At 42.4% G+C, this 11,186-nt stretch overlaps 5 protein-coding genes across 6 annotated transcripts; 2 read left to right on the plus strand and 3 right to left on the minus strand.

Annotated features, from left to right (window-relative positions):
- Positions 1–210: 210 nt before the first annotated feature.
- Positions 211–2,472, plus strand: LOC108072831 (uncharacterized). The gene is made up of 2 exons (XM_017164126.3): positions 211–559; positions 667–2,472. The coding sequence occupies exons 1-2, from the start codon at positions 485–487 to the stop codon at positions 2,455–2,457; spliced, it is 1,866 nt and encodes a 621-aa protein (XP_017019615.1). The 5' UTR covers positions 211–484; the 3' UTR covers positions 2,458–2,472.
- A 32-nt stretch (positions 2,473–2,504) lies between these two features.
- Positions 2,505–3,190, minus strand: LOC108072839 (uncharacterized). The gene is made up of 2 exons (XM_017164137.2): positions 3,037–3,190; positions 2,505–2,970 (listed from the first exon to the last, which is right to left on the minus strand). Exon 2 carries the CDS (start codon positions 2,946–2,948, stop codon positions 2,562–2,564), a length of 387 nt encoding a protein of 128 aa, XP_017019626.1. The 5' UTR covers positions 2,949–2,970; positions 3,037–3,190; the 3' UTR covers positions 2,505–2,561.
- A 31-nt stretch (positions 3,191–3,221) lies between these two features.
- LOC108072648 (zinc finger protein 668) lies at positions 3,222–4,201 on the minus strand. The gene has a single exon (XM_017163883.3). It carries the CDS (start codon positions 4,126–4,128, stop codon positions 3,301–3,303), a length of 828 nt encoding a protein of 275 aa, XP_017019372.1. The 5' UTR covers positions 4,129–4,201; the 3' UTR covers positions 3,222–3,300.
- A 1,540-nt stretch (positions 4,202–5,741) lies between these two features.
- Positions 5,742–7,832, plus strand: mael (germ-plasm component protein maelstrom). Of its 2 annotated transcripts, XM_017164111.3 has the most exons (5): positions 5,742–5,861; positions 5,930–6,200; positions 6,253–6,454; positions 6,522–7,081; positions 7,146–7,832. In XM_017164111.3, the coding sequence occupies exons 2-5, from the start codon at positions 6,081–6,083 to the stop codon at positions 7,656–7,658; spliced, it is 1,395 nt and encodes a 464-aa protein (XP_017019600.1). In that variant the 5' UTR covers positions 5,742–5,861; positions 5,930–6,080; the 3' UTR covers positions 7,659–7,832. The 2 variants fall into 2 exon arrangements, with proteins under 2 accessions (XP_017019600.1, XP_070141497.1); XM_070285396.1 differs by having other exon boundaries at positions 5,806–6,200.
- A 934-nt stretch (positions 7,833–8,766) lies between these two features.
- On the minus strand, positions 8,767–10,399 carry LOC108072658 (uncharacterized). The gene is made up of 2 exons (XM_017163895.2): positions 10,132–10,399; positions 8,767–10,074 (listed from the first exon to the last, which is right to left on the minus strand). The coding sequence occupies exons 1-2, from the start codon at positions 10,314–10,316 to the stop codon at positions 9,147–9,149; spliced, it is 1,113 nt and encodes a 370-aa protein (XP_017019384.1). The 5' UTR covers positions 10,317–10,399; the 3' UTR covers positions 8,767–9,146.
- Positions 10,400–11,186: the final 787 nt, after the last annotated feature.

An 11,186-nucleotide genomic window follows, 5' to 3' on the forward strand; every position in this document is an offset into this window, starting at 1 on the left:
ACAAGAATTAACATTTTGTATTCTCCCATATAATCTTTAATTATTTTAAACTAATAGATCTTTAATTTACTAAAACTATTTAGCCATTCTGGCTTTTCTGTCATTCAGTCGATATTTTCAGCGACATTTGAGTCGCTAAATGATATAAAATATCGTATAAGCAGTTTCTATTGGATAATTTGTTTCAGCTGCCGATAGTTTAAAGACATACATTTTATTAAGGCAAATATTCTACACTCTCCACCTCCACCCTTTTATAAGACTAATATTGGGTATAATTATATTAAAAAAAAGGGTAAACCGATATATCTGGCTGGTATAAACTTTAATTCCCTAACCGAATTTGAGAAAAGGCTAGATTTGACGTGAAAGAGGACGAGGCCTCACAACTAGCAACAGATGCGTTTAACGGATCAAAAATGTGCTAACGCCAGCGCTATTTTGCGGCCCATCAACTAAATTTATTCAAATATATTTCAAAATAATGAAAAAGGACGATTACAAAGTGTTATCTAAGGAGGATCCTGCGCTCCAAACCACAATAGCGTCCCCTAGGCATGTACGTATTTTGAAATATTCAGCTACTGTCGGCAATGTGTTTTCCAGCAAATGCTCAGTATTTTGAACCCATTTGTGTTCTTCTTCATATGTATGTATGTTCAACAGCTTCTCCAGCCTAACGGACACACGCTCCTCCGCCAGGGCTTTGAGCAAACACCAGAAACATGTGAACAGAAAGCGCACGTAAAGGAAGTTCACATCAAAACCGAACCGAACTTGGAGCTGTTCTGCGAGGATCTGTCGGATGTCTTGGACGAGCTAGGAGAAATCCTTGAAGAAGAGCAAGCGGACTCTGCGTTTGACACAGAGATCGCGCCGCCACCACCTTCTTTCTGCCTGCAAGATGACACATCCCTGTTTACCAGAAGAAGTAACCCTGATCACGATCGTTCCCCCGTGAACATCGACGATTCCTTAGAGACCTCGTCAAACGACAGTGCAAATAAATCAAAAAAAGATGAATTCTTTGAGAAGGGAACCACTCAAATAATTCAATCGCCTGACTCGAAGAGCCCCAACAAGCCTAGGAGTGGTACACTCATCCCTTTCCAGGAAAGAAAGCCTAGAACCCGAAAGAGTTCCTCAAAAGACACAGTCTCAAATAAGGCAAACCGGGTAATCGAGGCAAATCCTCAGAGTCCCCGGCCAACGCCCGATGATCGTAGAAGTTCTTATAGAAAGTGCAAGACTCACGGCTCAAGCAGCGGTGGCCACAGGCTTAGATCTAAAGATGTTCGAAGTGGTTCCGACAGGCAGAGAAACTCCCGGAGTCCGTCCAAGCACAAAAAGAGCCCAGTCCGATCTAGAGACAGGAGGAGAAGTGTGTCCCAGAACTCTAAGTATTGTAAGCCGGATCAGAAAAGGCACCGAAGTAAATCCAGCGACCGGGTAAGAGGTCGGACGCGGCGAAGAAGTTCCCCGCGGGAGAGGCTGGACCGACGTCCTAAATCGAGGTGCGGGTCCCGAAGCCCGCATAACATGCGCAGTTCCGATTACATAAGGTATCCGCACAGAGAACGCTCCAGAACGAGAATTCATCATCGCCGAAACAGTTCCTCTAGTCCTAGAAGATCCTATGACTTTCGCAGGGGGCACTTCAGAGGATATTCCCCATCAGACCTGCCTCGATACCGTTCGAGAAGTCGATCCAGTTCAGGAAAGATCTCAAGGAGTCGTCGTTCCAGAAGCAGATCCCCTCGATTGAGGGGAATCCGGAGGTTAAACCAAGCAAGGATCCTGACTCGCGGTCGATCTAGGAGCACAGAGCGCTATAGAAGCAGGTCTGTGTCCGTAACGAAAAGTATTGACCGACCATCGAACACCAAGAAGGGTCCCCGACTCGGAAGCAGGCCTCCAAGTTTGAGAATTCAACTCACCTCCTCAAGAAAATCCCCGTCTGCACAGAGCCCGCCTCTGCTGGATGGGACGATGACAGCCGTACATGTAGGTAGCTCCTACCAGGCCAGTCAATCAAGAGACCAAAGACTTCAGCCTATGGAAAGTGTTTCCCCTGTGAGCATCTCGCCCCAACCCATCTCCCCAATGGTTACACTTCACGACAATAGAGTGAGCCGAAGGCAACTACTTCCCACGCCAACGCCTCCTCATATGTTCCACATGCAGGCACATTTCTCAAACATTGAATACAGGACTTCGCTTAGCTACCAGGCGCTTGGGCCGCCCTATAACCCAGCTCCGGCTAATTTGGGTCCCTTTGACTTGCGCCACCGTCTAGATACATCGCGCTCCCTATGTTACCTAGGGCCGAACGATCTGCGCCACCGGATCCAAGGCCTTTGCCTTCAGAATACCTACCTACCGCCTCCAGAATTCGATACCTATGCGCAGTGGCCGCCGGACTATACGATCGATTACAGCTCCAGCGGTTACTACTGAAAAATATACGTATAAACAGAATATTCTGTCCAATTTGTATTGAATCTTTTTAATTATATGTACGTAAGAATCATATCGGACATGTTTCTTCGGATGTTCTTAGCTTAGGGAGTGGGCTGCCCCTGTTGTTCGCGAGACAGTCCGCGTCTGTGACGCCCAAGTCCTCGCTTGGGCGTTCGGCTTGGCTGAAGCGAAAAAATAGAGTGCTTGAAGTTGCGCCCGCAGCACCTCATCCAGGGGTGGGGATCGGTCTGCTCCAAGGGAGGCTTATCGTCTTCCTGGGCGCTTTCAGGGATCGGAGTTGCATCGTGATCCTCCACTGACTTGGCACGCATGAACGCGATTAGGGCACCGTTCATGCTGAAATCACTGTCCGCCGGTGTTTTCATATGCGGGGGCTGGCCGTGATCCATGAAAGACCGGTTGATGAGCATCTCAAAGGGGCGCTCCATTTCCGGCTGTCTATTGTCCTTCCCGTCATGGTTGCTCATAGCTGAGGTAGCAGCTGAATCGCTAAAGTAAGCGGTAGATTTAAGCCATGGGAAACAAGTTTTGTTTCGAGCTTGGAAAAAAACTTACAAATCAAAACAAACTTTGAACCTAAATGTAATTGACGAACATATATATGCAAATGGAATGTAAATGTTGTGTTTTGCAACAGTATGGTAGAAGATTTTAGTAATAAAGAGTATGAATTTAACACCCTTCACCCACGCTAACTACAAGCTCCGAAAAGTTGCCAGTGTTGAAAAACGCAAGTGCGGTAAATCGATAAATTCGTTTATTTAAGCGTTACATATAAACATATGTACATATGTATGTAGGGGGGAAAATGGCGAACGATCAAGACTCCTGGATCTCTTTGAGAACCGGAAGCATTTCTGCAAGTTCCTTGAGCAATGGTGGGTCACAAATAGTTCCGTCTTCTATGCTGCTCAGCAACTGAAGCACCTCATCCACAAAGATCTTGTCCTCCACCCGTAAGCTGTGCGTTGATCTTTTTATGTGAAGCTCCAAGGCCGATTTGCAGTAAAAGACGCGCCCACACTTTGGGCATGGGTGCTCACTGCATCGGTGGCGGACAATATACTTCCTCTTGCACTGGGTGCACTTCTGCATTTGTCTTCCATTGGGACTTGGTTTATTCTCCTTAGCATCCTCCTGGTTAGCATGTTCTTGGTCCACAGCCTTGGTGATATTTCGATACAATCGCAAAGCACTTGGTGAGCTGTATTCTTTTCCATCATGGCGCTTGGGGACTTCTTGGTGTGGAACGTGTTCAGGGATCGCACGTTGCTTAGCAGTGACTGTATTGGGCCGACGGCATATATGAAGGAAAAGCTCGCGCTCCAGCCCGAACTTCCGCTGACAGACTGTACAAATGAAGTTTTTGGACAAGTGACTTCGCTGGTAATGACTGCGAAGCTGGGCGAGCTCGCGGAAAGCTATGGCTCCCGGGGTATGCTGGTGGTACCGGCAATCGCTGCATGGGCAGTGGTAACAGTTGAACGAGCTTTTGTCCGGTTCACTGGTAATATGGTGGACACTCTTCAGATGGGCTTGATAGCGGGAGCGATTCTTATAGACCTTCCCGAAGCACCACTGGCAGCGAAATTCTCGAAACGGCAAAAGGTCGGCGCGATTGGCGACGGTGCAGCTTCTGTCCTCCATTTGGATTAAACCCCCCAACCGATCCTTTCTAACAAATAGGTGCCAGTCCCCAAGTTGGTAATACTATGAACAAATACAAAACCTAGTGCTGGATAGCGGGCTATGTGAAAAACTGGTGTTGGGTAATACAAAAAAATCGAAAGAAAAATTAACAAACTACAAATTTAATTTAGTAGATAAATGTTGAATACTTAAACCACCTGTGATAGTAAAAGTCGGGTTACATTTAGGGAACCTTGACTGTTTTTAACCCTTTTTTTTTGTAAGTGAAATGAAATCGGAAGACAATAAAAATAACGTGACTTCAGAGTATTCTTTTTAAAATTTATTTGTTACAATTCTTTGTTTTTTATTTCGTTTATCGCTACCTTCCTTCCTACTAAGCAATCATATTGAAAAATACTTTAAAAGCAATGAGATTAAATCAAAACTTTACTGTTTTCAATTATTTTAAGTATTGTTTATCACCAATCGCATTTATTTTAGTTATTAAAAAATGTGCATATGTTGCTATTGCTGTCAGCTTTTTCAAATTGACCCCGGATTGAATTTGTATTTTAAAAATATTAGAAAAACATATTGTACATATGGGTAACTCCTTAGAAACAGCAACCGCGGTCAAAACAGTAAAACATATCTAAAATCTTTGTTTGAAATATAGTCATATTTATAAGTGTTCCAATTGACAGAGTTCATGTTCTAAAACATATTTCTGAGTATACAATTGAGAATTTGAGCAAAACGAGAGAATTTGAAAAACATCATAAGAAAAGGTAACGTTTTGCTTTGATAACAACTTCTAAAAGAGAGCCATTATGCTTTGGCTTTTTAACATCACTTGAAGAATGCAAGAGTAGAAATAAAATGCTAACATGTTATTTTAATCTACCTAAAAAGTATCAACCAAAATAAAAGTTAGATATAAAAAATACCGCGTGCTACATGGATTAAAATTCAATTAAAAAAAAATACTTCATATTTTTAGGTCAAACCAAATACATAATGAAGATTAATCTTTGCATAATGCATTATAGTTGATTGCATTAAAATCTTGCATCACGTTTCGCAGAAATCAGTGTTCTTGTAATTATCTTGGCAACGAACAAGTGTCCAACATCGATCTCAGCACCAATTATAGTGCTAACCAAAAACTATGTATAATTTTCAAATTTTGTAAAATTAAAATAAAGTCTTGGCACGTTTTTTTTTTAGTTTCATGAGAGTCACATCACAGTTGCCCATATATTTATATATTTAAAACTTACTAAAATATACCAATTATTACTTTTTATATAACAAACAAATTTATTTTCAAATATTATTTTATTACAAATTCCCACCAGAACTTTACTTGTTTTTATGGTCGTTTGTTTGAATGTTTATAGTTATTATATTTATTTTTTAATTGTTTATATATAGTTCAAAAGAAACTAAACACAAATAATATTTTGGGTGCAATTTATTCTGTCAGTAATTGATATTTAGTCAAATATAAATAATTATAAATTATACAAAATATATTCAAGTTTCGATTCCGTTTCTGATAATACCGCTGGGTTGAGACGTGTCACCACAACTATCGATCGAAATGCCATAATGTATTGTTGAACGCGCCCGTTTCTTTCCTGCATTTTCGCTGCGTCGGCATCATTGGTCCCGTTTGTTTGATTCCCATTTTCGTTTCATTCTTGACTGGAGTAACATTACTCAAGGCAAAACATTTGTTTATAGTTGTGAGTTACAGTTGGATTTTTTTTGTCAATTTTGACATTTTAAAGAACCCGGACGATTTTCCATGCAGTCAGAGCTCATACGTTCGGATAATTCCTGCTCTTTTATTGGTCGTGCTCGTTTATCTGCCTTCTCGCTCACTCGCACGCACGTGCTCGGTTACCTGGCACCTACCCCGTCGAACACCTACATAGTTCACCACGCCCAGCCAGAGCGTCGAGATGGCTCCGAAGAAGCACAGTGGTTTCATGATGTTCGTCAACGAGTGGCGCCAAAACAATTCTCAAGGCAGGAACATGACCTTGGCCCAGGCGGTAACACACTGCGGCGACATGTGGAAGGTAAAAGCCGAGTTCGCTCTTCAATTCGCATGTCTAACATCCGCCTTTGCAGAACCTGACTATGCAGCAGCGCGGCCCCTACAACTCGAGCGCGAAAGACGCCGATGTGCAGGCACGCGCCACTAAGGAGCGTCTCAACTGTTGCGGCCAGGCGATCTCGGATGTGGACAAGGCTCAGCGGGAAATGACCGACAGCGTCCTCCAGATGAAGCGCACTATCGAGCGTATGGTTATGGACGCAAAAAAATCGCATGGTGAGCAGCAATTCCTAACCACATCAAACGAAGAACTGGTTACTACCTACACATCTTTGGTTTACAGATTTGGAAAACACCAAGTTCGTTTTCTGCGCGTTTAACTATTTCACCAAGGCCTTGAAAAGCGACGTCTACATGCCGGCCGAGTTTGCCGCATGCGAGTACTCCCTCAAGGAGGGTATAATGTCAGTTTACAGCACTTTAATAGATCCGGGTCACATCATTTTCGGGCAGGCCAGTGACGCCCAGCAACATGCATCGACTACTCACGGCCTACCACTTCCTCCCAAGGCGTTGGGGGAAAAGAACATGGAGAAGCTATATAGCCAAATCGTTGCATATTTGACCAAGTGCCATGGCAATAAGCCGCTAATTGTGTTCACCCCCACGGAAAATATGGCAGTGGTCAAGTCGTGCATGAGATTCTTGGCTTGCGAAAGTGACAAGGATGCTCTGGACGGCTTGAACAAAATTATAGTGTATGACATCCAGTACTTGTTCTTAGTTCTGAAGAAGGAAGTGTTGAGCATAGCCGGGCTGCCAGATGACAAAATCAACATATATGTGACTGATACCATTTTCCTTAGGGATTTTTTTGAATTTACACCTGAAATAGCTTGCCAGGTAAGCGAAGGCAGTTAAAATAACTTTTCCCAGAATGTGAACTTTCATTTGCGGCCCCTTTCAGTTTCACGAGGTAAACGACCGCGCCAAGTACTGCACCCAGAGCATGGTGAAGCGCTGGTGCTTCATCTTCAGCGATTATATGTGCGGGGATCTGGCCATCACCGTCAAGCCAGGGAAGCATATTCCGCCCAAGACTCGGCCCAACTACAAGGTCATTCCAGCAGACGGCTCGTCGCTCTCCCGAGAGTCGTCGTTTGACTCGTTCTACTCCCTTCCAGGCTCACGATCCACGCAGGGAGACAAAAACCGAAACGCCTCTCCCACCGGCAGTCAGCGTTCCACTGCATCAGCTTACGTACCCACGGACCACACCGTCTTTGCCAGCGGGTTAAATGAAGGAACTGAATTTCCAAGCCTCGGCGATCGTCGTCCTAAAGGGCGCCGTGCTCCAGCCGGTGGTGCTGGTCAGCGGGAGTTGGGTGCCTGGAATCTGCCAGCGCCCTCGCGCACACTCAACGAGTTCTCGGACGATGATTTTAGCGTAGTTGGCGCTGGCAATCGGAACCGTCACTAGTTTGCATAGCCAATCTCTTCCTTATTATAAAACTGTATTAACCCACTTGGAAAATTTGAAGAATCTCAAAATATTTTTGTTAACTTGGAGAGCAAGACTTCCTTACCAATGTAAAAGAGAATAAAATCAATGCAGTTTTCAGCACAGCATTTAGAACTTAACAATTCGCCCAAATTTAAACCTTTTCTTACTCCTAAAATTGGGAAAATTGAGCAACAGAAGTGTGGTCTAACATGTAGGTTTAACAAATAAAACTTTCATTCGGTTTCTTTTGAATTAAAATTTAGTTATTTTAATTATCTTATAAGACCCTTAAAGCAAAGGAAGACATGATTCCTTATCGAAGAAAAATTATAAAAAATTTCAGATTAAAAGTGAATTCTATTCTGGAAAATTAGAAATGTATTCTGTATTGGGAATATTGAGAAAAAGAAGTGTATGATGTAGGCTCAACAAATCAAACTTTCGGTTCCTTGGTTTAGTTTCTGCACTTTCATATGTACATACATACATACATAGTAACTTTACTCTTGTTACAATTTTGTAACAAAACAATTAAAACTTTTATAAACCATTTATTAATACTACAATTTAAAATATTGAGGAAAATAATGGTGTTCCAAAATGTAAAATTAATCAATAAAATTGTTGGTTTCTTTGCTTAAGTTGCTTTGTAACTTGGAAAGCCTTTGTTCAAAATCCACACTATAAACTTGTGCCTTGCGTATGTGTGGAAATATGTAAACTGTGCGCTAAATATCGAATTTATTTAAGAGTCGAAGAAGTACAAAATAAGAATAGAATGCAAACATGCAGTCAATGTTAATCACTATTCAGAATTACAATTGGAATGGTCAAATAAAGCCGTGTTCAATCACCCCTAAGCCAAAAAGTAACATTCTTATTACTGATTTTACCCTTGCACTCTGCAAAATGTTGACCATAAGACAGCTCGTCTCTCTATGAAACTTTGCAGATAGTCTTCATTATTCTTCTATAAGTATACAAGTCGGATCTATGCGTATCATAAAGCTATCACAGAAACTATAGTTAAATATATAGGATAATCTAAAAGAGTAATGTAATAAAAGTTTATTGTAAATAAAATAACTCTATATAGTCGTCAAAGGAACTATTTTTATAAGAGCATATCAGCTAATGTTCGAGGTTTTTACATGTAAATATTTTATATCTGTTGTTAGGTTCTTTTTATTTGACAGAAATGGATCTATTCTCAATGTTCCCATGGCAAACGGCCAGGGCGTACAAATTTTCGGCCTTAGATATATGCTTTAATGTTTAAAATAAATTAATTTATCATATTTTTTTTTCATGAATTCAATATTATTTATAGTTGAACATAGTTTTTAAATATTGTCATTAAAAAATTACATAAATATAACGATTTCCTCTCTTTGAGGAGTCTTTTTGGCGATCGATTAGATAAGACTATGCAGATCGTCCCATATGTATGCCCCTGCAGTCTATTTAACTTGCACGGGGACTCTTCGAGTGGCGGGACACAGAGGTTATGCTGGTGGGGTCTCTCAGGAGCACCAAACGAATAAAGGCTAGATTAAGCAGAAATGCTTGACCCAGAAAATCTCGTTGGTGCCGCGCCAGCTGCGAGAATAATTGGCGAAGATCGGCAGGAAAGTGAACTTGGTTGAGCAGGGTTATCGCCTGGGTGTCGGAGGTCTTATACTCAGAGTAGTTGTCGTTTCGCATCATGGCCAATATGGTTTCTTCAGAGGTCACGCGCTCCGTTCCAACCAGGTGGTTAAAGAGGCGGGCTGTGAGAAAGCGGCGCATATAGTAGACGTTTTTCGCTTTGTTGTCATCGGGGTACATGCGGGACATGAGGGCATAGCTCATTATGGCAGAAACCTGAGCCTTCTGAATATTTACGTTCTGCTGATCTATACTGCCGGGGTTGTTGCTGACCTGCGCCATTTGAGGGCTCTCTAGGACGTAACAGTCAGCCTGCGGTATCTGGTGCGTGGCATATAGACAGCGCTGGACAAGCTCGGCCAGGTGCATTTTCTTATCGTTCAGCTCATGATGTTGCCAATTGGTGAGACGGCAGGAGGAATCCTGTCTCCCGATCTCCATTCGCGCCCAGCTCACGCTGGTCACACCGATGCGAACACCAATGCTGGACACGATCTGCAAGCGCCGCTTATCGTCCATTGCCGGAGTTATAAAGGGCGCGGTGCGCGACGCCTTTGGCTCCTGCCCGGGAACTACCTCACTGCTGCGCACTCCGTCAACCTGTTCGAGTAGGCTCTTGAATAGTTTTGTTGCAACCTTCAGGCTGAAGCCCTCAATGTGCAAGATTTCACCAAGCTCCTTCATCGGACCATAACGTGTTTTCCAGTTCTGCAGTTTGGCGGCCCTTGCCTTCGTTATGTCGAAGCTGGAAGACACGTAGGATTAGGGTTTGATTCGTCACAATATGTGCATTCAAACCAACTTAAGCATCTGATCAATGCAGCTCCCGTTGATTGCTTCCAAAATCTTGAGGCGCTGATCATCGGAGTACGCCGGCAAGATGTTGTGGCTGCTGTCCTGCTCAGTGCCGTGCTGCTTCGCACTCGTGATTGATGACCATCTAAGGGACCGGCCCGTTACCGCCACTGCCCGACAGCAAGACAGCATATTTGCCCTGTTTTTGTTAAAACTTCAGCCGGCGAACTTCTTGACCACAACTTGTTGCTGTACACAGAACAGCTGAGCGGTTGGTGTGACCACGGCAAGGTTGCTGAAAAATACCGAAAGCGAAAAGACAGCGAGTTTTTCTTTCTCTATTCACACAGTATTTTTTATATGGAGTTTTGCTGCTTTCAAAAAATGTTTCTCATGTTAGTACCAGCTTTAACAGTGAAAATCACCGTATCGAGAGAGTAAAAGCTGTGAGAGAGAGCGGGAAGCAAATAGTTACAAACGGCTGGTTCGCGAGCGCCGTTTTAAAGGCCTGTATCGATACGCGAAACCAAAATACTAGAAAATTGCATGATACTAGGGGATTAGGCGAAGGCACATTTTTAGTATTTCCAGAGCGGTGATAAGGTGTTCTCGACTATTTGAATCTTGCTTTGTCTTGTAGTTCCATTTCCTTTACGTATTTAAAATTATTTTCGGAAAGGTGTAAACAATTGATTATATTAAACTGCGAGAGGCACATACAAAATTTTTAAATTGGGCAATTATATTATGTTTTTGCAAGGAAGAGAGGAATCGACCAAAGGAAAAATGTAAGAACAAATATTTTAGAGCAAACTTACTATGCTGTCTCCAATTAACGGACATTTAACTATTAAACAAGATCGTTTTACAGAAATGCTTATTTTTAAAACGTTTGAGTCTTAAAAATATATGTAACAAGAAAGGAAGCTAACTTCGGCACGCCGAAGTTTGTATACCCTTGCAGATATTATTTCATTACATTTTACCTATACTTATTATGTTTACAGTTTGACAGTTACAGTTTTGCATTCCCAGCTTTACATTTTGTATACATCTACCGAT

This window comes from Drosophila kikkawai, chromosome 3L, assembly GCF_030179895.1.
Source record: "Drosophila kikkawai strain 14028-0561.14 chromosome 3L, DkikHiC1v2, whole genome shotgun sequence".
NCBI classification, from domain to species: domain Eukaryota; kingdom Metazoa; phylum Arthropoda; class Insecta; order Diptera; family Drosophilidae; genus Drosophila; species Drosophila kikkawai.